The sequence below is a fragment of the Seriola aureovittata genome, chromosome 2, assembly GCF_021018895.1.
Source record: "Seriola aureovittata isolate HTS-2021-v1 ecotype China chromosome 2, ASM2101889v1, whole genome shotgun sequence".
Taxonomy (NCBI): domain Eukaryota; kingdom Metazoa; phylum Chordata; class Actinopteri; order Carangiformes; family Carangidae; genus Seriola; species Seriola aureovittata.
The window spans coordinates 15557543-15581075 of record NC_079365.1 but is presented as its reverse complement, the minus strand read 5'-3'; the positions used below and the strand labels follow the sequence as shown (position 1 = coordinate 15581075).

The 23533-nt window shown below is 38.9% G+C and overlaps 1 protein-coding gene and 1 long non-coding RNA gene across 11 annotated transcripts in view; one reads left to right on the top strand and one right to left on the bottom strand.

Moving 5' to 3' along the window:
- Positions 1-67: 67 nt before the first annotated feature.
- The window catches only part of ampd2a (adenosine monophosphate deaminase 2a), a 36028-nt gene continuing 12562 nt past the window's right edge, over positions 68-23533 (top strand). For 2 of the 10 annotated variants that reach the window (XM_056391108.1, XM_056391098.1), the window contains exon 1: positions 7461-7987. In XM_056391108.1, coding sequence (XP_056247083.1) covers positions 7537-7987 — 451 coding nt within the window. In that variant the 5' untranslated portion in view covers positions 7461-7536. Of the gene's footprint in view, positions 641-3686; positions 3799-3853; positions 3870-4151; positions 4263-5710; positions 5821-7460; positions 7988-8115; positions 8141-16083; positions 16617-23533 lie in introns of those variants that run through there. The other 8 variants (XM_056391114.1, XM_056391123.1, XM_056391138.1 and 5 more) reach the window with 8 other exon arrangements.
- Positions 1835-7597, bottom strand: LOC130178746 (uncharacterized). The gene is made up of 2 exons (XR_008829196.1): positions 7460-7597; positions 1835-2332 (listed from the first exon to the last, which is right to left on the bottom strand). It is a non-coding gene; the product is annotated as an uncharacterized LOC130178746 (long non-coding RNA).

Below are 23533 nucleotides of genomic sequence, written 5' to 3'. Positions count from 1 at the left end.
CATCTGCTCTATTTCTGTATTTCTGTATTTTGGGAGTCAGTGTGTGTGGCACAATCTCCCCGCTTTGCTTTGATATTCTATTGCAAAAAGAGAAGGTAGGAGGATACAGTTCAAACACTTTGACCTTAAGGTAACATTTAAACCTCAAAGGCCAGAGCCAGTGGTATGACCTTTTTAAGAAAGAAAAGATAACTGTCAGATAGATAGATAGATAGATAGATAGATAGATAGATAGATAGATAGATAGATAGATAGATAGATAGATAGATAGATAGATAGATAGATAGATAGATAGATAGATAGATAGATAGATAGGGAAATAATTTTAAACTGTACTCAATCACAACCATCCTGCTACTGTTTAATGCTGTTTCAGTTGGAAGATGCTGGTGTGTGACAGGCCTCACACCTCAACGATGGACCTCAGTCAAACCGCCCCCAGCTTCACCAGACTCTGCCATCCCCATGGCAATTATTACCTAGTGACATTTCTCAGAGCTGTAGTGGGCGGTAGGAGGAGCTTGCTCTATTGGGAATCCAACAAGACACCCTTATCTGTGACTTCTTAAAATATATTTCTAGACTAAACTGGAGCTGACACATGTTTTTGTCATTCTCTCACAATCTGGGGACTGCTTGTGTGAGTATTTCATACTGTAAACTGAAATAACCCTTCCTATTCTGTTGTTTAGAATTACCTTTGATTATTTCCATGTAATCTTGGATTGCCTTATCTTTTTACTTAGAAATTAAAACATTACTGTTATATTCTGAATTCTGAAATGAATTGTTATTTCACGTACTGTGTGAAATGTTTCCATACATACAATTTGTTTGTAAAAATAATTAAGACTTTTATCCTTGCATTTACATTACAAGCAAATTCAATCCTAACCTGTATGGTTACCTGAATGTCTGTTTGGACCAAAGCAATACAAAGCAAACAGCTTTGTATTGTTTGTACAGCAACTAGAAAACATTGTTGTTAACAAAAGAACAACACAAGCTGTAAACAAAGTATTTTAAAGGATTTTCGAAAGCCAGCGATAAGGTGTAGGACAGGCAGAGTAAGACTGTATGACATGATAGCTGGATCAGTGCAAAGAAAAGAGTGTCAAGCATCACAGTATGAACTGAGAGCCTTCAGTTGAATGGAGGGCATTTAGCTGGAGCACAATTATAAACCATGGCCTGGAGAGTGTGGGGGATGCACAAGGAGCCAAAACAGGAAGTGAAAATTGGAAGTGAGATGAAAATGCTGAAGAAAAGGAAACAAGTATGTAGATTATTATGGAACAAAGTCTGGAACATTAAAAAGACCTAAATGGATCCCGTACTAGCTTAAAACTGAAGTAGTTCATATGTTTCCATTGGGGACAGTGGAATTAGCTGAACACTTACACTCTGCCATTATATAGGGTTGTTATGGCAAACATCTTAGCAAGCATTTACCTATTCACGCATGTGGCCGACACCAAGCAACATTATCATTCATCTGGAGTAGCTTTCTGGCTACCTGACAAATTTAAGTCCAATAGTTGTTCTCCTCTCCTTGCTCTGGTTTGGTCTCTGCTAATTCCAGAGGAAAATATCTGGCTCTTTAGCTGCTAAATGGTGCACCATGTTCATCAGCTAGGCCCTTACTTTGCCTGGCTGCTGTTTGGTGTTGGGCAGATCGTGTACATTGGCTTCACCTGAGCTTTTCTTTGAAACTAGCTGCTGCTGCATCTGGAAACAACACTGATGACAGTGCGGGGTGTAAAACCAAAACCATGAGCTGAAAGATGCTAAAATGCTTGGTTTGTTACTACGAGTGACGCCTTTTACACAACACTTTATCATTTGATCCATTTTTATTGTAAAAATGTTTAAGCTTTAAAAACCATGTTCCTATTACACATTATTCTCTACACCAGTAGTAGAGAACCATACAGTATTATAGGCCCTGTGCCACTATCAAGAGGGCAAATTTATAATCATAAGCACTCTCGATTGATCTGTATTGATCTCGATGATGTTAGCCATATGGAATACAGTAGCCACGGTAAAAGTTTGGCTTCAAATAAACATTTTTGGGAGATTCTGAACAATAGTCCTCAATGTATTCTGCTGCCCACTGTGTAGACCAGCTGCTCACTCAAAATCTTATTTCAGTTGTAATTGTCATTGACCTTGTTTTCAAAGGGCAGAACTGTCACTGAACAAAGCCAGAAAGTTGACTCCAGGTGGAGGTTGTTGCTTTACATCACATGTTTCCTGATGCTGGTCATCAAGATGAAGTGGAGACAGATGGACAAGAGGATTGAAGCCGGATTCTGTGGCAGAAACTGACCTAGACAATGGGGTAGAGAGGGAGAACAAGAAAACAATGATAACAAAGCTAACAGAGAGAAATGATAAAGCAGAGAAACACAGTCCAGTTCACATGGATAAGCACCCAAGTCAAATTTTGAGAAGCACATAAATGGAGGCACACAACAGTAATGCATCTATATGTCCAGATCCTATTGATGATCCAGTCAATCACCTCGCTCAAACTGGAACCTCGTATGGTACTAGTGAACTGAAGTCTTATCTGTTGGTTTTAATAAGGGTCAATGGTTTTTATTCATGAGTGACACACATGGTTGAATGAAATGTTGGACTTCAGTCCCGAAAGCCCCGAGTCAGCAAACACTGCAATGTGTTCCCAATTTTACTTGATGTTTCTGGCAGTCTTTCCGTTTGCTTTTGAAATTACCATGTCTGGTCGTTCTTTTAACTGAATACACAAACTATAGTGTTTGAGGCAATTTACGGCTAATTTACTCCTTAAAAGCTGGTGTGTATTGTGTTGAAAGTGGGGTGTGGCCAGTGGTACTGTTATTTGATTCTTTGAACTTTGAGATAGTTTTACTTTAGCATTTCCAATTTCTTATACATTCTACCTCGACCACATTTCAGAGGGAAATATTGTACTTTTCACTTCACTACATTTATTTAACAGCTGCAGTTATTACTTACTTTGCAGGTTAAGATTTTAAGCATATTAAATATTATTTATCACTATGTATTAATTTAAACAGATAATTAGCTACTTAGGTCCTCCTTAGCAACAACATTAGAATGAAGCTTACATGTTAATAAATCAGTATAAATAATCCAACAATATATAATGTATGACAATATACTATAACACTGACTGGGACATTCAGGGATTTTTACTTACAATGGAGCACTTTCATATTGTGCCTACTTAAATTTCCCATTGCACCCAGAAACCAACTAGTGCATTAGAGCTAATGGTTAAGTTAATTAATCAATTTGTTGATTGAAAAAAGAGTAAATTGGCAGCAAGACGATTTTCTTTTGTGATCAGACAAAACAAGACATTAGGAGTACGTTAAGGAATAACGAAATTTTATTCTATTTTCTGACATTTAATGCATTAAACAATCAATTTGTTATTAAAGAAAATAATTGTCAGAAGTGATGAAAATGAAAATATAATTTAATTCCCCATAATAAGCATACCTGATGGTCGTTTACTGTCCCTATACAACACAACTACTGTCTCCCATGTACAACAAAACTACTTCACAGTACAGCTGAGCACGAGACCTGATCAAATCTTATCTAACTTTGACATGGACAAAGAGGAGCTCATCTCCTTCTCTACTCCCTGCCTGGGTGATTTGAGGACATTTCCCGACCTCTACTCACCCTCACAGCAGGCGGCGCCTTTAAAACTAAAACTTCGTCTTTCTTTTGAGGAAACAGCTTTTACGTCAAAACAAAACCCCACCTAACCGAGCAAAGGTAAAAAATTACCCCCCGGTTACTATTTACTAGCTTAAATTAGGCTGTTTTGGTATCTTCTGCTAGCTAAGGTAAATACTTAAACGTCTGACGTTGGTTATAAGCCGATAAATTGACGTTACAGGCATCAAACTGCTGGTAGTTCGTCTCACAGTGAACTGCTAACTAGTTGGTTTAACTTTAGCTAACGAGAGGCGTACGAAAAACTTAACTATGTGAAAAACACGGTCATTCTTTTTTTTTTTTTTAGCAAACTAGCCGATAGTTTCCAGCCTTACAGTAAACTTTAATCAGGCTCCACGGTGCTCGGTGTTGCCGTAGCTGATAGCTGCTCAGCTTCTTAGCTATCTTCTGCCAGTTCAACATACTGTGCTGTGTTGCTGTGTGTTTTCAGCAGGACATTCCCTGTCTTCACGCGCCTCAGTGAGTTTCTGCTCGACGCTGGTCCTCAACAATGTCAGGTGGTAAGTCCGCAAGCAGTGACACAATGCAAACATCTGTCAAGACTACAGTCAGTCATACAATACACTTTAACTGTTACATAAAACATGATCCAATATGAATCAAAAGTATTCACTCCCCTCTATGTATATATTCTCATATATACTGGCAATTTTTCTCATTTGTGTTACAAGTACATGCTGTATATGTGCAAGGGGTGTCTGTGTCGATCCTCAGCTATTCATGTAAAAGCCTGACCCACTGAATTCACAGAGACATATTCTTTTAAAACAGACCACAACAATGTCAGGACAGTCCTGTACAGGGTGTACCTGCAAAGCTGTGAGCTGGGACTGCAAAGTTTCAAGAAAAACATTTCATGATAAAGTGTGTTAAAGAATATTGTCTGCACCGAACACCAAGTCATGTCCCCTGCACAGTTTTATTTTCAGAGACACTAACTAACCCTGATAGAAAACCACTAAAAACTGTTTTATCATTATTATATTTTAATAAATGTCAAATTTTTGTGATTTATCTTATTTTGAACTTGGTCATTGTAATCTGTAGCATACTGCCAGCATGCAGTCATCTCAGGTTGTCCTGTGGGATAGTGTAAAAGAAATTGTGTTTTGTGGCTTATAGGTGGTTGTGTGCTGAACTTTAAACCCCCATGAGAATGTGGCTAAACAGAAATCAGCAACCCACCTGATATTGCAATCTGGCCTGGAAAATTCTGGACGTCTGACTCTAAATGCCACTGCTTACCTCAAGCTTGAATGCATAAGTCAGGGGGTTTAGTTGTTGGACACTTTATTGTCTTTAGTGGCCTTGCAACAACTAATGTGATTTCTACATCCTCTGACACAGACTTTATAAGAAGAAGTGAGTATGAGAAGGAGTACTTACAGTTACATGGTCACTATGACATGGTTGAGGTGGCAGCCTAATGGTAACTGTTTCATGACTTCCCCCTACTAATGTCTTCAGTTAAGAGTTGTTTTAGTGACTGCCCTTTGTTTACAACAAAACCCTAACTCTTACAGTACAATACCTGATTGAAAATCCCCTTACTCAAAAAGCAAGCTTACATAAAAACAAGCAAATAAACATATATCGTTAATTGTCTAGTCCTGGTGATTAGCAGAGACAGTGCTATTATTAGGAAAAAGCAATGCAAACTGTGTTTTGTAAAAAGCTACAATAATCCTAGGTTTGTTTTTCTAATGCATAAACTAGCAAACTAGTCTTTGCATGCAAGGTGTAGGTAATCTAATTAGAGAAAATTATGTTTTGTTCAGTTGGCTTTGATGCCGTTTTACATTTTACATTACATATAAAAAGGCTAGGTTTTTCTTTTTTTGAGTGTATGGCCTCTGCAAACAAAATGCTGAATTCCATGAACTTTGCTCTGAAGGAGTGAAAAAAAAATCCCCAAGCAGCCAGTGATATGCACAGTGGTCTCATTTTTAGCAAGAGGGTGTGCAGACAGAAAGCGTGACTAAGCAGCAGAGGCAAAGAGAAAACCAAAGAAGGAATAGCAAGAGCTATCAGGGTAACATAATTTCCTTCTGTTTCCAGGTAAGGTGCCTTGAGCATGTGAGTGGTCTGGTTTTTAGCAAAATGTGTGACATATTGTAGGGGTAGTTAAGATTTTTCTTTCAGACAAAAGTAGGCCTCTGTTTTTTAGCCTTTGCTGCTGTTGCTGCACCAGATGGTGAGCGTCAGCTCTCTCAAAAACTGGGTCAGATTCAGAAAAAGCTGGAGACACCCTAAAACAAGATTTTTTTAATTTGGCAAAGATAAACCTTGACTTCTTCCACTTTTTTCTGCTGCACACCAGATTTATGTTTGAAAGACGTTACTGACGAGCTCATTTAACAGATGGCTTGATTTTTTTAATTTGATTGTTGTGTTTACAGGTCTGTTAACATAGTTTGAATAGGTTTGTGTTTAAAATGCAGTCTTAAGTAGTTTTTAACCAAATTTCACAGTAATCCTAACAAAGAGTGGCTTCTAGTTTGTGTTTTAGATGATCAGTTTAGAGATCAGTGTAATATTTAATAGAGTGTGGTGACTGTTGAATGCCATGTGTAAAAGTGGTCACACTTCATGACATTATCAGCATCAAAGCATACCAATTCCCCTGTAATGCAGTGTTTTTGTTTCCTAGCGAATAAGTTGCTAAAAGTCCTAAAGTTGCTGGACCAGCAATCTTGTGTTCGGAGGAGACAAACGTGTTATGTTGTCTAACTGCATACATTTTTTATACCACTAGATGGGGATCTTTACTCGTATTTTCACCCCTTGTGCTCTACCCCTGTTCAGTGACAGAATCCAGATGGTCCAAAATACTCTTTAAGACCAATATTAGATATTTCCCAGGCTATCTTAATATACAGTAGATGTGGTGCAGTTTGTAGATATATGTATATTGATCTGTGACATGAACTGAGTCATTTTGTATTTTATGTATGCCTAGGGAGTCTAAAAAAACATATTTTGAAAAGCCAAATTGGAGCTATCATGAACACTGGCAGTAGAATGTATTAGTGTAGTTTTGTATTGTCTCAGATATATATAAATATATGTGATAAACAACAACTTTTGAAAAAGAGTTTGAAAGTTTTATTTTACAGTTTAGTGATGAGTTTGTTTAACGATATGTTTCAGTGACACAAAATGTAATTAAAACAAAGTGTCAGTAAAAAAAACAACTATAGCTTGTTTTGTTTTGCTTGATCAGTCTCCTGACTTTAGGACATTTATGTGGTTACTACACTTTCAATAAAAGTCTATATTGATAATGATAAATGCTAAACTACAAGAACCACATGAGAATGAGGGAAAGCTGTGCATGTACTGTACTTTTCAGGGGTTGGTTTACTGGCTCTTGTTGGGCATTGGTTTTGTCACTATTTATAATACTTCATGTCAGGTGGGCCTGTGCTGTGTGTGTGTGCCGTAGCCTGAGCTCTCTGTCTCCCCTCAGAATTTTCCAGCAAAGAAGATTGGGAGTTCACTAGTCAGCTTACACACTAAGCTGGTGTCTCTGCTTATCCACACTGACCGTTCTGTATTCTTTGCCTTTTTTCGTCACTTGCCGTTCATCTGGATCCACCGTGTTTTTTTTTCTTGGCTGAATACACATTCTCATGACATTGAGTGTATCTAATTCCTATTTTTAGATGAGTGGAAAAAACTTTTGTCCTTCGCTCACCTTGGCGCTCTGCTGGCGGGGTGTAGTCGGTCTCCAGGCTTGCTCGCTGTCATGCTAGCTACACACTTTGATCTGCAATGCCCTCCTCTGTGGCTATTTTCCCCTGCATTGGCTACAGGAAGCTCATTCCCTGGTTGCTAGGGCAACCAAGGAGGATGGCCCCTAGCAGGAGCGGGGGAAGCCTTGGGCTGCCTTTCAGCTCGTCGCTTTGCAGCATGCCTGCTGACCTGCTGCTGGCAGGGAGGAGGAGCCAACTCTGCAGAGGAGCTTCTCCCGGCCCAGTATGGGTCCTGCCGCCCCGCTGCCCCACCATGAGACAGAGCTCCAGCATTAGAGCTACTGCTCCTCTCTCCCTCTGCTGGCCACTGCGCAGCTCTGACTCGCTCTGCTCCAGTAGTAACAGGAGCACAGACGGCAAGATGTCATCCTCTTCCTCCACCTCCTCCTCCACCACCGATGGACAAGGGAAGCCTAAACCTAAATCCCCGTTTCGCAAGAGGGGGAGTTTGCAGAGCACCACCAGCCCTGGTGAGTGGGTGAGAGGGGGTCCCATAGAAGGAGTGAGGGAACTCTATTACATGATGGCTGGTTCAGAAAATTACACAGATGCGTTTGCAGTGGCATTTAAGAATCCATGCTGCCCCACAAGGAGCAATAAGACAGAGAACTGAGTTTACAGAGGTAGGGACTGCTGCAACTCCAGTTACTGTGTCAGTTTTATTTCAGACGTTATTGAATTTGTTTGAAGCTTTGACTGATGTTGTGTATTGCTGCTCTATGTGCATGTAATGCATTCATTGCTTCAACTAGGGCTGAAACTGAGGTAATCTGATGATAATTGGTATTGTTGTTATTTTCGCGATTATCCATTTAATTGTTTAGTGTATAAAATGCTAGAAAATATGGACTAAAGCACATTGCGTGTTCTCAGAGTCCTTGACTGTCTTTTACTGTCGTATTGTCCATGCTGCTGAAACATCACACTATTTGTACTTCAGGAACCACCTTTTGATAGTGTTTCCCACATAGATATGCACCCATTTTTGTATTTACTATTTCTTGCTTTAAAATCTTTGTGTGAGTCTCTGTGTAAATACAGTACAATTGCAGATAGATGGGAACATATGCTCTAATGGTGCGTTCATATCCAAGTTTGCAAGTTGACTTTAATACTGTGGTTTCCTGGGGTTGACCACTTAGACTTTTGGAACACTGAAACACAGGAGTTCATTTTAAACATTTATTTTCCTTGTTTGCATAGTGAATATTGGAGATAATATAATCTAATTTATTAAAATTGATAAGCAGGGGTTATTTGCATTATTGCCGGATTGTAAAGGGTTGCTCAGCCCTTTAGTGGGCCCGTTGGCCTGTTGGCCCCCCCTGTACCAATAAGAGTTTATCAGGGGTCTACTGGCTGTGGACTCTGCTTATCTTATCAGTGTCGGTTAGACAGAACAGCGCAGTACTTTTATCTTGCTTCTTCACTTCTCCAGCTGTTTGGCCACAGCCTCAGTAATTTTGTTTAGGAGAATATGCACTGACTGTGAAGAAACTATCATTACATCAGCGACAGGCATATATGATGGTCCTCTAATTTTGAGTCTTGAAATATTTTGCTACTACAGCTAAGGTTTTACTGCATTTTATACTCCGTCGAAGTTTCCGTTTGAATCCTCTATCAACATCAAAGATACGATAACTATCCAAAACTGAGTCCATCACTAAATGTATTTTTAGCATGCTTAAGTGACTGACCCGTGGACTGTAGCGGTTCAAACTCAGATGCTATTCTTTGAATAACACGTTTCTTATTTACATTTGCAATCTGATGATATCATTAAAACATATATTTTAACATAGTAAACACATTCATATTTTAATCAGTTACAACAGGCCTTCTTCTCTGGCATGTGATGGAGTTTTTGCTATTAGTGTTACACTAGTGTCAGTTCACGATGTGTGTGCAGGGGTTTGATTAACATGTTAGAGTGATAGGAGACAGGCCAATTGATGGTAGCTCTATGATTACCTTTGGAGTTCATGGTAACTGGTCTCTGTGGACAGAAACCAGAGAGTTAGAGCAGCAATTTATCTATAAAGCAATTAAATGTTAATATTGATTTAATTTGAAGTTGCTTCCTCATTGTGCCATAGCACAGCACAAATGTTCAGTGTTTGGAGGGATGCAGCAGCAGATCTCACTCAGTAACTCACGTTGACACACAATATATTGTATTTGCTGAGGAAGCCTGTCTTTGCTGCAGTAATAAATAACTTAGAGGTCTCTCCATCCATGCAGACATTTAAGTCCTTTCAATTAGCCGCTTGGTTGAGCTCTCTGCACTCCCAGTCTCTTATAAAAGCCACATGTAGGCTACCCAATATAGTACTTCCATCTGACCACACCAGTCTATTAGCATTCTTGATGCCAAATTGCTGCTGTAGAAAAATCTACTGTAGCTACAGCTTGAGCACTTTGTGTTTTAAACTATGTCACGAATTGGAGGCTTCAACATTTCCTGTGTTTCTTCTTGTACCATCACCAGAAATAGCTCTGCTCCACGGCATCTTTCCTTTCAAGAACCTCTGAAGTTTTTTTTCTTTGCTGTTGGAAACATTGATTACTCAGTCAGTTTTCTCATCTGCAGGAATCTGTCTCTGCCTGCAGGCCTTTCTCTCCCACTGGACCCTGATTGCATCACATGAAGCAGAATATGTAATGCCCTAGCTTTGCAGCTATATGACGTGATATATATAGGCTGTTAAAGTATCTGCCAGAGAGGTGGTGGGATTTCCTTTCTCTAGCATAAATCACTACTGCACTTTCTGTTGTGATCCGATACAGTCTCTCTTGATCTTCACTAACTTACTGTCCTCTGACTTAACACCATCTTGTGAAGCTCTTATATATGGGCTGTCTGGTAGTCTAGCTTGTCATTTGATTATTGTAGGAAAATATTTTCTTTGTTTCTTTCAACTTGGCTTGTCAACTCAATTACATTTGCAAAGTCCTGTGATGGCTGCCTCATTACATGATAACCCACTGTGGATTTTTGTTCTCTGTATGGTAATGTAGAATTTAGATGGTCTCTGGCATCTACACTTTGCATACAATTACAACTTTCCACTGACTCGAGCATATTTTAAAGGTGATGCGGAAAATGCACTATGTATATACTTGTGAATATTTGTGTTATTCTAAATTAATGCATATTTTCATTTTTATTTATATTTTTTTGTGCTATAAGCTTTGTGTTACACAAGGCATGCACTCAAAATCATGAAACACACTGGCTGATGGTCAGATGACCCAAACAAACACCAGTCACAGGCCATTTGAATTTTCAGCTCCACATTGATTTGTAGGCTTCCTTCTCAATGTACCTCCCTGCTGCAGTTGACTGCTCACTGTACTCCTTCCACTATTCCAGCCTCCCCCTGTTCTGGTTTATTATTAACCAGATATACTGTTCCTGTCATGCCATGTCTCTGTGGGCTTCTCTCCTGTAAGTATATTCTGTATCTCACGACTTGCCGCATCATGTGAGCTCTGTTCTGTAACTCCCAGGGAGCTTTGTTACACTCGGAATGAATAATTGCCGCGTCCACACATTGTTTCCTTATGGACTTAAACCTGTACAACTGGCAGCCCCATAACTTCACTGTTGTGGTTGTGGGTGTTACATCACATTGTAGGTGTCGCCCATTCTTGCTGAAAAGGTGTCACAGTAGGATTTTTGTCGTCACCACAGAGAGACAAAGCAGAACCTCAGTGCCACTGTGCAATTGAACCATATTATTCATATTTTTAAACTGTATTTAGAGCATTGAGGGAGCGAGTGAAGACACATGTAGTACGAACCACAACTAAAAATGTATGGCAGTAATGACTTACCGTATGTATTACAAAACAGTCCTTGAACTTTATGTGTAATCAGTTATACCAGTGGGGGATTTGGGGGATTTATTTTGGTGAAATATGTAATAAATTGTGAATATATTTAAGTATTTTCTGATGACATTTTTATTTTTTACAGTACAATTTAATAGTGTACTTAATAGACACAGATCTGTACATCTCCATCTCGCCACTAGAGGGAGTAGCTGGGACAAAAGTGCTGTGTAAAGCATGGACGTACCATGGTGTAAAATCAGACCATTAGTTTTAAACATGTGGCTGGTTGTTAGTGTCTCAGGTCTTTGGTTGTTCTTCAGTAAAGACATGACTGAAGACCAGTTTGCTCTGTGTTACAGTGGAAAATTCCATGGCTTTCTGAAAGCTTAGTTGCTTCCCATGTAACTGGAAATGTGTCAGCTCTGGAAAATGGGGAACTAGGAACCAAGGCCTTGAAAGCTATCACACCAACAGGTGGGCCTGTTGTTGCTGGAGGGGACCAGATAGCCAGCAGCCTAACCATATCTGTCCTTTTAGTCATCACCACACACACACACGCACTCACACACTTAGGGCAGCTAGACTCAACATCATGTCACTGGACACACTGTTTCTCACTGGGGTGATTTGCAGGCTGACAGACTGTGCTCATACTCATGGTTATTATGGGTTGTATTTCATCGCAGAGGTACAGTTAAGCATGCTGCTTTGCCCTGTCTCTGCTCTCAGCATGGCTCCCAGTGAAGATCCATTTCCATTTAATCCATCTCATTTTTTATCGCGGATGGACCAATGTCACCTGATGTTCGGTCCCTGACCAGCTTTAATGATCTCCCTGCTCATAGTCTCCCTTTTTTAAGTATACATGCACACACTAGATTCAAATACACATACGTTTCCTCAACACACACTCACACACAGCACAGTTTACTGATCTTGAGAACGCTCTAAGAATCAGTAGATGCTATATAGATTGTCACTGCTTACTGTATTTAGCAATCAGTTGGTGCTTTTCTCTGTTGTAAGTTTATTGTTTTTGGGTCTTAGACAGTTAATCAAATTTTTCAGTATTTTCTGACTTTGCATAGACTAAATGATTAATAGATTAATTGATACAGTAATGAAACCGTTGCATAGTGAATAGTTAGTCAGAGTGGCTTCCAGAGTGTGGTCAAAGTATCCAAAGTTTGATCTGACCTTAGGACAGGCTTTATAACATTTATGGCATTCTGTCATGGCAGTTCTACAAAACAAACAATACACTAAATCTATTTAAATCAAAAGGATAGAATGGTTTCAACAGAGTCTCCCTCAGTAAAGACAGCTGTGCCAAGGTACGTGCATGTACATGTGAGTCTTTAACGAAGTTCATATAAACAGGACACGTGTTATCAGAAGCCTCCTCACAGCAACACTCTTTTAACTGCCTCCAGCTTTGATACCTGACACACCTTTTGTCTCAGGAATTGGATATTAACCTCTTGATGTCCAAGCATTCCTAAGCACTGTGTGTTACATGTTGACAGTGTCAAGTGACACAGTGCTCCTCTTTGCTATATCCAGATATGGTGAGAGCTGCACTGACCGAGGTGGCAAAAGGTATTGTGGCCAGACTGCAGGCTGGATAATCGCAGAGGATTGGAGGGGGAGTGTGAATGCGTGTGTCTGTATTTGTCTTTTTTTGAAGTGTGTCACTTTCAGCGTGTATGCACTGTGCATGTCTACAGATGTGTTTATATGGGTATACAGTGTGTTTTTATATGTATTTGTGTGTGATCTGCTGCAGGGAGGATTTACTGGTTTGAGAACATTCCTGGTGGACTTTTGGCAGAGAGATCCGCAGCATCAGTGAATGCTGAGAAGCCAAAAGTATTTTTGTTTGAATATTTGTCCTGACTTATTCACATGGGAATTTCTGTGCAGGGTTGGAAATTAGGTTTGCTTGACCTTAGTGATAATGCCAGCTCTTGTGTGTCTCTGGGAGAAAGGGAGTGAAAATAATGTGCAGGTACTCCCCTGTGCTGTTTATTAGTCTCGTGGGAAAGAGATATGTTGAACACAACAGCGATAAAAGCAGGGAAGCTCAAGCTGGGGTTAAAAATAAACCAAGACTCCAAGTGCTAGGGTGGAGACATATACAGTCTAAATTTTAATTTACATCAGACTGTAGCTGTCTTTTGCTGTCAAACTTCTCAGCTTGGTCTGATTTATTGTCAAACACTGTAGTCTATGGCAGAACACACACTCATTGCTTACCCTGAACGTTGAATGTCATTTCAGTTCTTAAGCTCAGAACAGAAAGTCTAAGAAAAAAATTTGCCTTTAGCTAGTTGAAGTTCATGGAAATATAATGCATGAGAACCCCCACAAGCACTATAGGATGCTATAGGTCACATAAATCTTAATACATGTGAGAGTACCACTCATATACTACCCAAGAACCCGGTTAAACATGTTAAGATTCATTCCTTTATTTAGTTCCTTTATAAATTTAGACACCATTAGGCTCCTCTATAGGCTTCTTAATAGGTGAATGAATTTGAGATACTATCCCCTCTAGAGGCAGTTTAAACATGGCAGCAACAATAAATTGTAACAAATTGTAAACTTTGCTTTTCAGTCATATTGTTTACTATCCTCTAGTGTAGGTTATCTATTCTAGCAATGCAAGATTATGTCCAGAGAGATATTATTTTACTGTGATATGTTTTAATGAATAGTAAGTTTATGGTTACAGTTCTGCACAGACAACATGATATTATAAATATAATAGGTATTGAGGAACTCACATGTCATTTTAGGCTGTAGAAATGCTGGAGCTAGATTTGGGTGCAGCCTCTGTTGATGAGCATGTTGTTGGGAAAACCATACCCCCTTTGCTGTGATCAAAATAGTGCAAAAATTGGACATATATATTCTGACCTTATGTGTGCTTCACCACAAGTGTTTGTGGAATTGCTTGCTTGTTTTTATCAAAGTGAAAGTCATGAGTACTTCTAGGCTTTTTAAATTCTTGGTTATATTGTTTTATTCATTTGTGTTTTTCGTAAATTACTGCAAGACATCTCAAAGCATCAAATCACATTTTTAAATTTGTAAAACACTGAACCATATGTTGACTATGTGGTAAAGACCTGTCCGTGTTTGCTGGAAATGTTGATGTCAGGTTTTTAAATGAAATCTTTATTGAAGCAAAAAGCTTGAAATAGATGATGTTGATTTGCTGTGGTGTAGTTTGACCTCAGCTGAGAAGTAAACGTCCTGCTCACTCAGGAGTAAGGATGTCGAAACATCACTGACCACCACATTTTAGGCCCATCATGGTCTTGGTTGCACAGCTACAGCAATGAGTATTGTGTATGTAGGTCAACTTTTTTCAAACACTGTGGGCGATGGGTAGGTGTTGATTCTGGTTAGTACAGTTCATTTGTAGGGTGGAGAAGGAAAATTCTCTCTGCTCTTAAAAGTTAAATAAAGTCTTAGTCTGTTTTTGCTCCCAGTTGTAAACATCTAGGAATACAGACTACTAGTGTGATGCAGAGTTCATTTCATTCCTCACCAATTTCACCAATAATGCAGTCACACAACTGGAGGGAGGCATTTCACATCTCTCAAAGTTGCTGAGCTGCTTAATGCCAATGTGTTTTGGGCCTTTCAGACTGGGTTAGTACACAGGGTTGAGTGTGGATGTGGTTGAATGAACAATGAAAAACTCTTGAATATGAGTCGGACAAGTAGAAACACATTGTCATTTTACTTTCCTCTGAGTCTTGTGTACAGTGTATTTTTGGCTTGAGTTTGGTTGCAGCTGGTCATTTGTATGTGACGGTATTTTGCACAAAAATGAGGATCTGTCTAGAAGTCAGTCCCTGGTGTGGTTTGTGTCTGCCTTTTGTGTGTCTTTCATGCTGATGTTTGTGTGCAGCTCTATGTGTGCCTATATTTGTTTGACCTTCATCTGGAAAGTTCCTTGATGATCTTTGCTTTTAAGTGTTGCTTTGAAATGTCACTAAATATCGAACTTAAAATGAAGCTTAGCAGATTTCTTGTGCACTGTAAAACAACAAACAAGCCTTTCTTGTGCCATACAGCAGTCATGGGAGAGAGGAGGGAAATACCTTCCACTGGCATCATGTGATTAGTAAAGTAACATGTTATGCAGTATGCAAATGAGCTACCTTGCATACACATGATCATATAACGATATACTTGTACGTGCTTAGTCATGTGAATATTGATCTCAAAAAGATAAGTCATCATTGATTAAACATTGGATTTAAACATCTGATAGTCATGGTAAAATTACACCATGAAAGAAAGTTGCAGCATGAGAAAAACAAATATCAACATGAATCCTCAACAGTAAGCAGAATATAAAACATCAATTACAGAATAAAGCACATGATGGCAGTTAAACATTCGCCCACGGCAACATGTAAAAGCAGATTAAAACCGATAAAATTAATGTATAAGAACAAATAAAACAGCAAGGAAATTACCATATTTTAGTGCTATAGTGTTTGTAACGACAGAGGATGCAAATACATTAATAAGAGGGCAAACTGAGTAATTTCATCACATACATAAAGAAGGAATGTTTGAATCTATGTGCAATAAAATATGTCTTTAATGGACATCTAATAATTGTTTTCAAATAATGGTTATCATAACGTAATATAAAGGTTTACAGTCATGAGATGTCTTCATGAATAAGAGGTGGGAGGTGGAGAAGAAGTGGGAGTGGTCAGAGATGCAGGGCCTCCTCCATTTTACAGCACAATAGAGCATGAAGTGGTTGACCCCAGTCCCTCCCCTTTTTTACCACGTGGTATATTCCAACCCAGTATTTAAATCCGGGAGCTTGAAGGCTGCGCTGTTCATGCTCTGAAAACCCAGTGTAATTCAGGAAGCAGCTGAGAGACAGAGGCAGAGAGAGAATCAGGGGAAAGAGGAAAAAAAAACTGCCTCGCCAGCACACTGGAGGTGGCGACAGTTACAACAGGAGAAGCAAAGAAAAGAGAAAAAGAGGGGGAATTGTGTGATCCCGGTGTTAGAGCAGCTTGTGTTTAGGAGAGAGCATATCCTGTCTCTCTCTTCTCTCTCTTTGCTGTCATTCTCTCTCTTCCACTGTGTCAGCGGGGGAGGGTACATCGGCTGTCCCAGGCCTAGTTACATGTCCCAGCATCCCGCAGGAGCTCTGACAAGGCCACTGCGACCGTAACGGAGACTGTGAGAACAGGACAAGGCAGGGAGATAGAGGTATTGTAACCTATGCTGATTAATCATCAGTCGGACCTTATTTTATATACATACAATTTGAATTGACATGACTTATACTGTAGAGCATGTTCGTGTGAATATTGTGTTACTAGAACTTTCACCAGTTGTATGTTAGGCATGGTACTTATTACTAAAATACTGCACTAGCAAGCTTATAGTGACAGATGAGGTGCCAGTAAACACAGTTGCTGTGTACTGAATTAAGCTGACAGCATGCAGAAGACAGTGGCAGGAAATGTAGTAATGACAGAGGGATTTTCTTTATGGGGAAGCATAAACAGATGGAAGAGAGAAATACGTCATGCGTTTGTTAGGTTGGTCCCTTGCTATGATGCTGATCATTGCAAGCTTAATGTGGTCCATAGTTTATTGCAAAGTCTAGCTGCTGCATTGAGTGAACATTTGGGACATCTAGCCCCACTGCTGTTTGCTGAAGTTTAGCATGATGCAGTATTATTGCCCAGTGGATTCATCAACTGAGGTTTTTGTGATTGTGCTGACAAAACATACTCAGTATATGGCAAACGTTCTACAAGATTGTCCAGTCTGTCAACAGCTGAACAGGCGTCACTGAAAGTGGAAGAAAATGAATAGCGTATTCAGAATTACATCTTCATTAAGACAGTAGTGTGAGCAGACTGCTGTGTAAACTGCTGGGGTGCCATTTTTTAGAGTGCACCTGAACATGTTGTCCTTCCTGATGTTTATAAGGGTTGTGTTTTTGTGAGAACAGCTGACATCTGTTTGTGTTTAGGTGTATGTGATGGCAGTGACTTATCTGTCTCTTCTTAAAGGCTGTTTTTATGTTATAGAAAGCTGCAGAGTAGATATATATATTTTTTTGTTTTTTTTGCATCCCCTGGAGAGTACGTTTTTCTCTTTAGTGGGCCTTCATTACATACATATATATATTTGTTTATTTATTCTTATTTTTTTTTAATTAAAAAATAAGCCTCAACAGTATACAAAGTGTAATTGCAGGCAGTAGTTTTTAGCTGGTGAATTTCATCACCTTTGTTGGTTCCGTTGCAAAGAGCCCGCTGAGTACTGAGTACTGATATATTCTTGAGACGAAGCCCCAAAGTAGAGGCTTATTCTCATCTGCGGTTGCTAAGGAACATCTGAAGCGTGTGTCATCCTTCTGCCTCTTAGGGAATAAAGTGAAATCTGTAAAGAAAAACAAATGTCTCCAAACACTGGAGCCACAATTGCAGTAGACCAAAAAGTAACTAAAACACATTGCAATGGAACACTTCACACACACAAGCATATTTTTTTATGCCAGTCAACAGTTTCTGTCACTCTTAAGATGCCCATCATGCATTGCTGCTGCGTCACACCCCTGGCTATACATGACTAGATGACTTTTCGCTCATCTTGAGCTGGCGTTAGTCCAATTTAACACCAGAACAAATATATGTAGACAGTCTGTAATTAATTTATCTCAATTATTATTCTCATGGTTTGATGATGCAACAGATACATCATGATATATTGATTTCAGTTTTTACTATTGTTATTATTATAAACTAATACTCTGCTGGTAAGGTGATGACAATGATGATGATAGTGATTTATCTATTTAATTATTAACTTTCTTGACTCTGGGTCAGCTTAGACCACTGAAGGCATGTGGACATCGGTTGCCTCTTGCTGCAGGGGAAAAGACATATTCACTATTAGTGAGAGTAATAATTAAAGTGCACTAGTTACACAAAAAATATGAATGCAAAAAAGTAAGAACTAACCAATAAAGACATTGTGTCTGGTTTTCTGCATTTAGACAGATGTGCTAGACATGCCCATGAATTTATACCATGATGCCAGGGTGTGTCTACTGTAAAAATAGGTAAAGACAAACAAGTGGGATGAGGAGAAAAAAACATTGTTCGCTTACCGCATTAATTAATTTCTCTCTGCAGCTGTTGTTTTCTACACTTTTGAAAAAAACAGAACACCTGCTAAACAGTTTATACAAAGTAAAATTCGGCATGGAGCAGAGCAGTAGAGCTCCAACCCCCTACAGCTGTATTTTTTTATTTAATCAGGAGAGATTTAGGTAGATATCTTAGTGAAAACCGTCAATTGTGTATTGTACACCAAACTTGAAATGCGAATTAGAGCACCGTCAACCAACAATGACGAAAGGGAATTGCAGACTGGCCTTGTAAGTTACATGTTAAAGGATGTAAAATAATAGTATATTTTTCTCATTATTTCTTTGAGACACAAACTGGTTAAATTGTCCATATCATACCATTGGCTCTAGTGTTCTGGTGGTACAAAGAGTAGAGCAAGGTATACTACAACGGTCGGTATTTTTCTGATTAATGGAAACGCTCTGCCTGTACGTTTGGAATTTGTGCACCCTGCACAACACTGGAAGATGGGCGCTGAGTTGAGATCCATGCAGATGAGGCAGTGCAAGGCCAGATGTATTCACCAAAATGCCAGTTACCTTGGCTTTTGTTATTGTGGTGAAAACTATTTCCTTGATGCTGCACTGAGAATAGTTGTGTAACAACAAGGTCTGTTTTTAGCAGACTGGGGCTGTGCAGTTTGTAATTTGGTGATTTAAATAAGTAAGCATACTCTAGACAGTAGTGCTGAAAGATAGAATAAATGTAGAAATTAAACTGGGAGACTACAAGTCTAGAAGAGATAACTGACTCTAAATCTAATTAATTCTCTGGATATGATGGAGTGTATCATCACATTAAATGGCTCAGCCACTACGCCTGATGGGGACATTTTGTTTGTGAAGTCAGGCTTATGGGTCTTTTTGTTTGTTGCAAATAAAGTTGTTTTGTTGTCAGAATACACTTTACCAGCATATTAAAGAAAGTAAAAGTTGACAAATTTATATTGAATGCTGTGGTCATGGAATATTTTCATGGTCATACTGAAAAATGTTTCTGTTTGACTACTTCAGAATATGAACTGGAATGGCTCTGTCAAAACAGGGCTGCTGCTGCTGCTTTTGGCCTTAGGGACGGGAGGAAGAGACAGACTGGAGGGATTGTATTGATCCTTATGGAGCAGAGGCAGCTCCACAAATACTAGATGACTGACTCTCTGGTAGGGTTAAAAAAAACAGGTGGGTAGCGTATGTGGGTGGTGTGCAGACTAAGGTCCCAGGGATGTGAGAGAAAGATGAGATGGAGCTTTGTCAATATTACTCGTAGGTCTAAGAAATTAACTCACAGTGACCAGATGAAGATGGAAGGGTCTTCTAAAATAGATCAACACACACACACACACACACACACACACACACACACACACACACACACACACACACACACACACACACACACACAGTAATTAGCGTGTTTGAGGTGAGGCTAGTGTGTACGTTTCTTGGCCAACCTGTGACAAAACACATCCTCATGCAACATGGATCTGCACAGTGATTTGATACTAAGACCAAAATGTCTCATGTGGCTTCATAGAAATATAAACGAGGAAATGAGGAGACAAAAGACAAAAGAGGTTTTGAGTGATTGAGGAACTCAGGTATAACATGGTGAATTTAAGTTAATAAACTGATTTTCATTTTCCTACTTGCTATTGGAAATATATTTTTAAACTAATTACCTGAATGAATCATACAAGCTTTTATGACTAAAGTCTTTCTTTAAGTTTTCCATCATATAGTTGCTAGGGCTCCTGTTGTTGTTTTGATGGTTGACTGTGTTTTTGTTGTTTTAGTTGCATGTTGGGTGACTTTTACTAGAGGTATCAGTGCAGAACCAAATAGGTGCCAAAACTAGCAGAGAGTTTTGGCAGTTCAGGGTTTCTTTCTTTGCTTTTCTTTATTTTCAATTTTGTGATCTGCCTTGTGTGTCTCTGTTTTGTTGTATTTACTTGTGTAGAAGTCTGTGGAAAGCTTGTGCACCCCACTACAATGATGTCACTGGGATAAATAGAGTTGGGGGTACTGGATTAAGAGTCATCTGTGGTGGAAAGGCCAGGGGATTACATGGATACTATACTGGGCACGACTATGTTTGTGTGTGTCTGTATACTTGAAGTCATCTGTCGCTCCATGTGAAAATGCACGTCCTCCCTATATCCACACACGCGTGTACTCGGTATATAACCATGTATAAAGAGCCTGATAAATTTGAAGATCTGATATATCAGTTGATATTAGCTTATTGCACATATATCAGTATCAGAGTACATGTTTGCCAGTAAGTAGCAGGAAATGTCAGCACAGAAATGCCAAAGATCTGTTAATGTAGAAACCGTATTGTCATTTTTTTAGTTTGTTTGATTATAGTTCCTTAAAAATCTAATTTCTTTATCAAAAAGGTTTGCTTATGTTTGCTTATGCCTACATGTGATCATGTAAGAAATTTAATATTCACTAAGAAATACTAACAATAACATATAATGTTAGTTGTCTTAAAAACCCACTATTAGTTGGGATAGGATAATATGCATGTATTTTCTATCACTCTTATATGTCCTTTAGTATATAATCGTCAGATCATGATGCTCACATCCTTTTAAGCATGTATGTGCAAAATTGAAATGTTTTACAGTGTGATGCCAGTATTATACTGTGGAGAGTTACCCTCTGTTCATTCCTAACTCCACAGCCTTGAAGCTGGACAGCAGATGGCAGAGACTAATTGTCACAGGCCAAACACAGCATCAATAATGACACCAATTATAGAGGAGAGTGAGCACACCACTCTCAAAGCCATAGACTTACTATGAGCGAGTAAATTACTGTGTGCACATACTGTAACTATAGTAATTTTTAAATTATAGCTCTCTTTATCTTAAATTTATGGCTGTGTTTAGAAAGTACACAGACATCAGTAAACTAGATTTTCTCAGTGTAGCTTAGTTTCAGGAGACAGATGTATTTTGTCTTTTGGTAGTTAACACTCTATCGTGTTTGGTATTATCTGGAGTGGAGCTGGCATCATCTGTTTCCAGCAGGTCTAGAGTGGGGAAGGCCCCTCTATGTCACTCCCAGGTGTGTTTACACACATGTCAATGTGTGTGCAGGTAACTCTTTATCAAGTGTGTGCATGCCCATGTGTGAGAGAAGTGACACAGTATCTGCTGGTACAGCTGTCTTTTCTTAAGATGGTTTCTGTTCTTGGACATTTTACAAGGATTTTCATGCTCTGTCACAGATTACAGCTGCAGCCACTGTCACCAGGGCTTCATAGATAATCGTAGTTATGCCCTATTTGACTTTGTTTAACTTTTGGCTGACTGTTTAGTCTTTGCAGCTGATCTCTTTCTCCTTGATGTCTTCTATTTCGATATAAAAAGCACAGGCTAATGTGTTCATGAGCTGAAGGAAGGAAACAAAGGAGCTCTAGTCCAAAGATTGTTCATTGCTAAGAACACTGGTTTTCTCTCAATAGTCAGCTTTTAGTTGCAGCCTGTTAGTTGTGTTTGCTGAAATCATAGTTATTCATATCCCTGTCTCTGTTTTCAATAGACTGTGAAAAGATAAACAGTTAATTTAGTAGATATTGTCATCATCGCCATTGACTTACCTGTGAATGCTTTTAATTAACTGCACATTACACATGATGTTGCGTGCAGTTGGATGTACCACCATCAATAATTGAATGCTGTAAAGAAGCCCCATGTTATATGTGTGTTGGTGTGTTGGGAAAGAAGTTTTGTGAATCCTTCACTGTCATGAGGTGTGTCAGTAGTAAACATTTACATTGTAAACTACAGGGCAGTATTACAGAAAGCAGGTTTAGTGAAAGCTCTGAGTTTCTTACCTCTGAGATGAGAATCTCTGGGTTTTCTGTTCCAGAAACTGAGATCACTAACTCTGAGTCAGTTACCACAGTAACTTGCTCTGCAAAGCTAACCAGCTTACTAGCAGGTTTTCTTCAACAAACCCTCAGTTTCTGTCTGTGTCCGCATCTCTTGCCACGACTTAAGAAACTTCTGACACAGCGCATCAAGTTTACATTTGGAGAAGATTAAAATCCCAATTGGAAATTATTTTTTTACCCAGGACCTGTCTTTACTAACGTGACCTCTTTTATTATCACTCATCAATGTGAGGACAGAGTCAGAGATCTCTTACAATCAAATGTTGTACATGTTGACTTCATCCTCAGATCAGATTCAAATCTATACACTGTCACTATATAACACTGAGACTCTATTATTAATCACTGTAAATTGAAAAGGTTTTGTGAAGCTTGAGACACAGACTCTGATCTACGTATAATAATTTCTCAAGTTATGATTGAACATCCCTTCCCTATCATAGCTGTCATATCATACTGTAGATGATGTGATATTTCTGAGTGAGGATGACAGTAATGCAGCTGGAAATACTTCAACATTTAAAAACTGCAGTAAATGTTTATAATTTAGTACATGTTGAAATAAAGTGATGAAATGCTGTACAGCAATGTACAGCATGTAAATGTAAAATAGAGAAAATGTAGCTATACTCAGTTGTTACCTTTTCTAACCGAAAATCACCAAAATCTAGAGGCTGTTACTGGTTCACACTATGAGTTTATAGTGATAGATCTATAAACTTATATGTCCCCATTAGGTTACAGGTGAATAAATATATTCCAGCACTTTACATCCATTAAGGAAATAAATATCTGCTACATAATGTGGTCTAGTGGACTACACTGAATAAAATGGTCATTCCTGCTTTAAAGATAACTGTGCATTAACGTCACACATTATCTTTCTGGCTACACTAAGTTAAATGCTCTTTAAATACACGTTGCCATGGCGAATTGTTGAATCGGAGCTCCATTCCATTGATGATGGCGTTTTACATTCCTCATGCACACAGTTAAGTCAGAGTGAACATACTGTGAGTTGATCGAACTAACTCAGATCAGCTGTTCAGGAACAGGACAACTCAGTTTCCT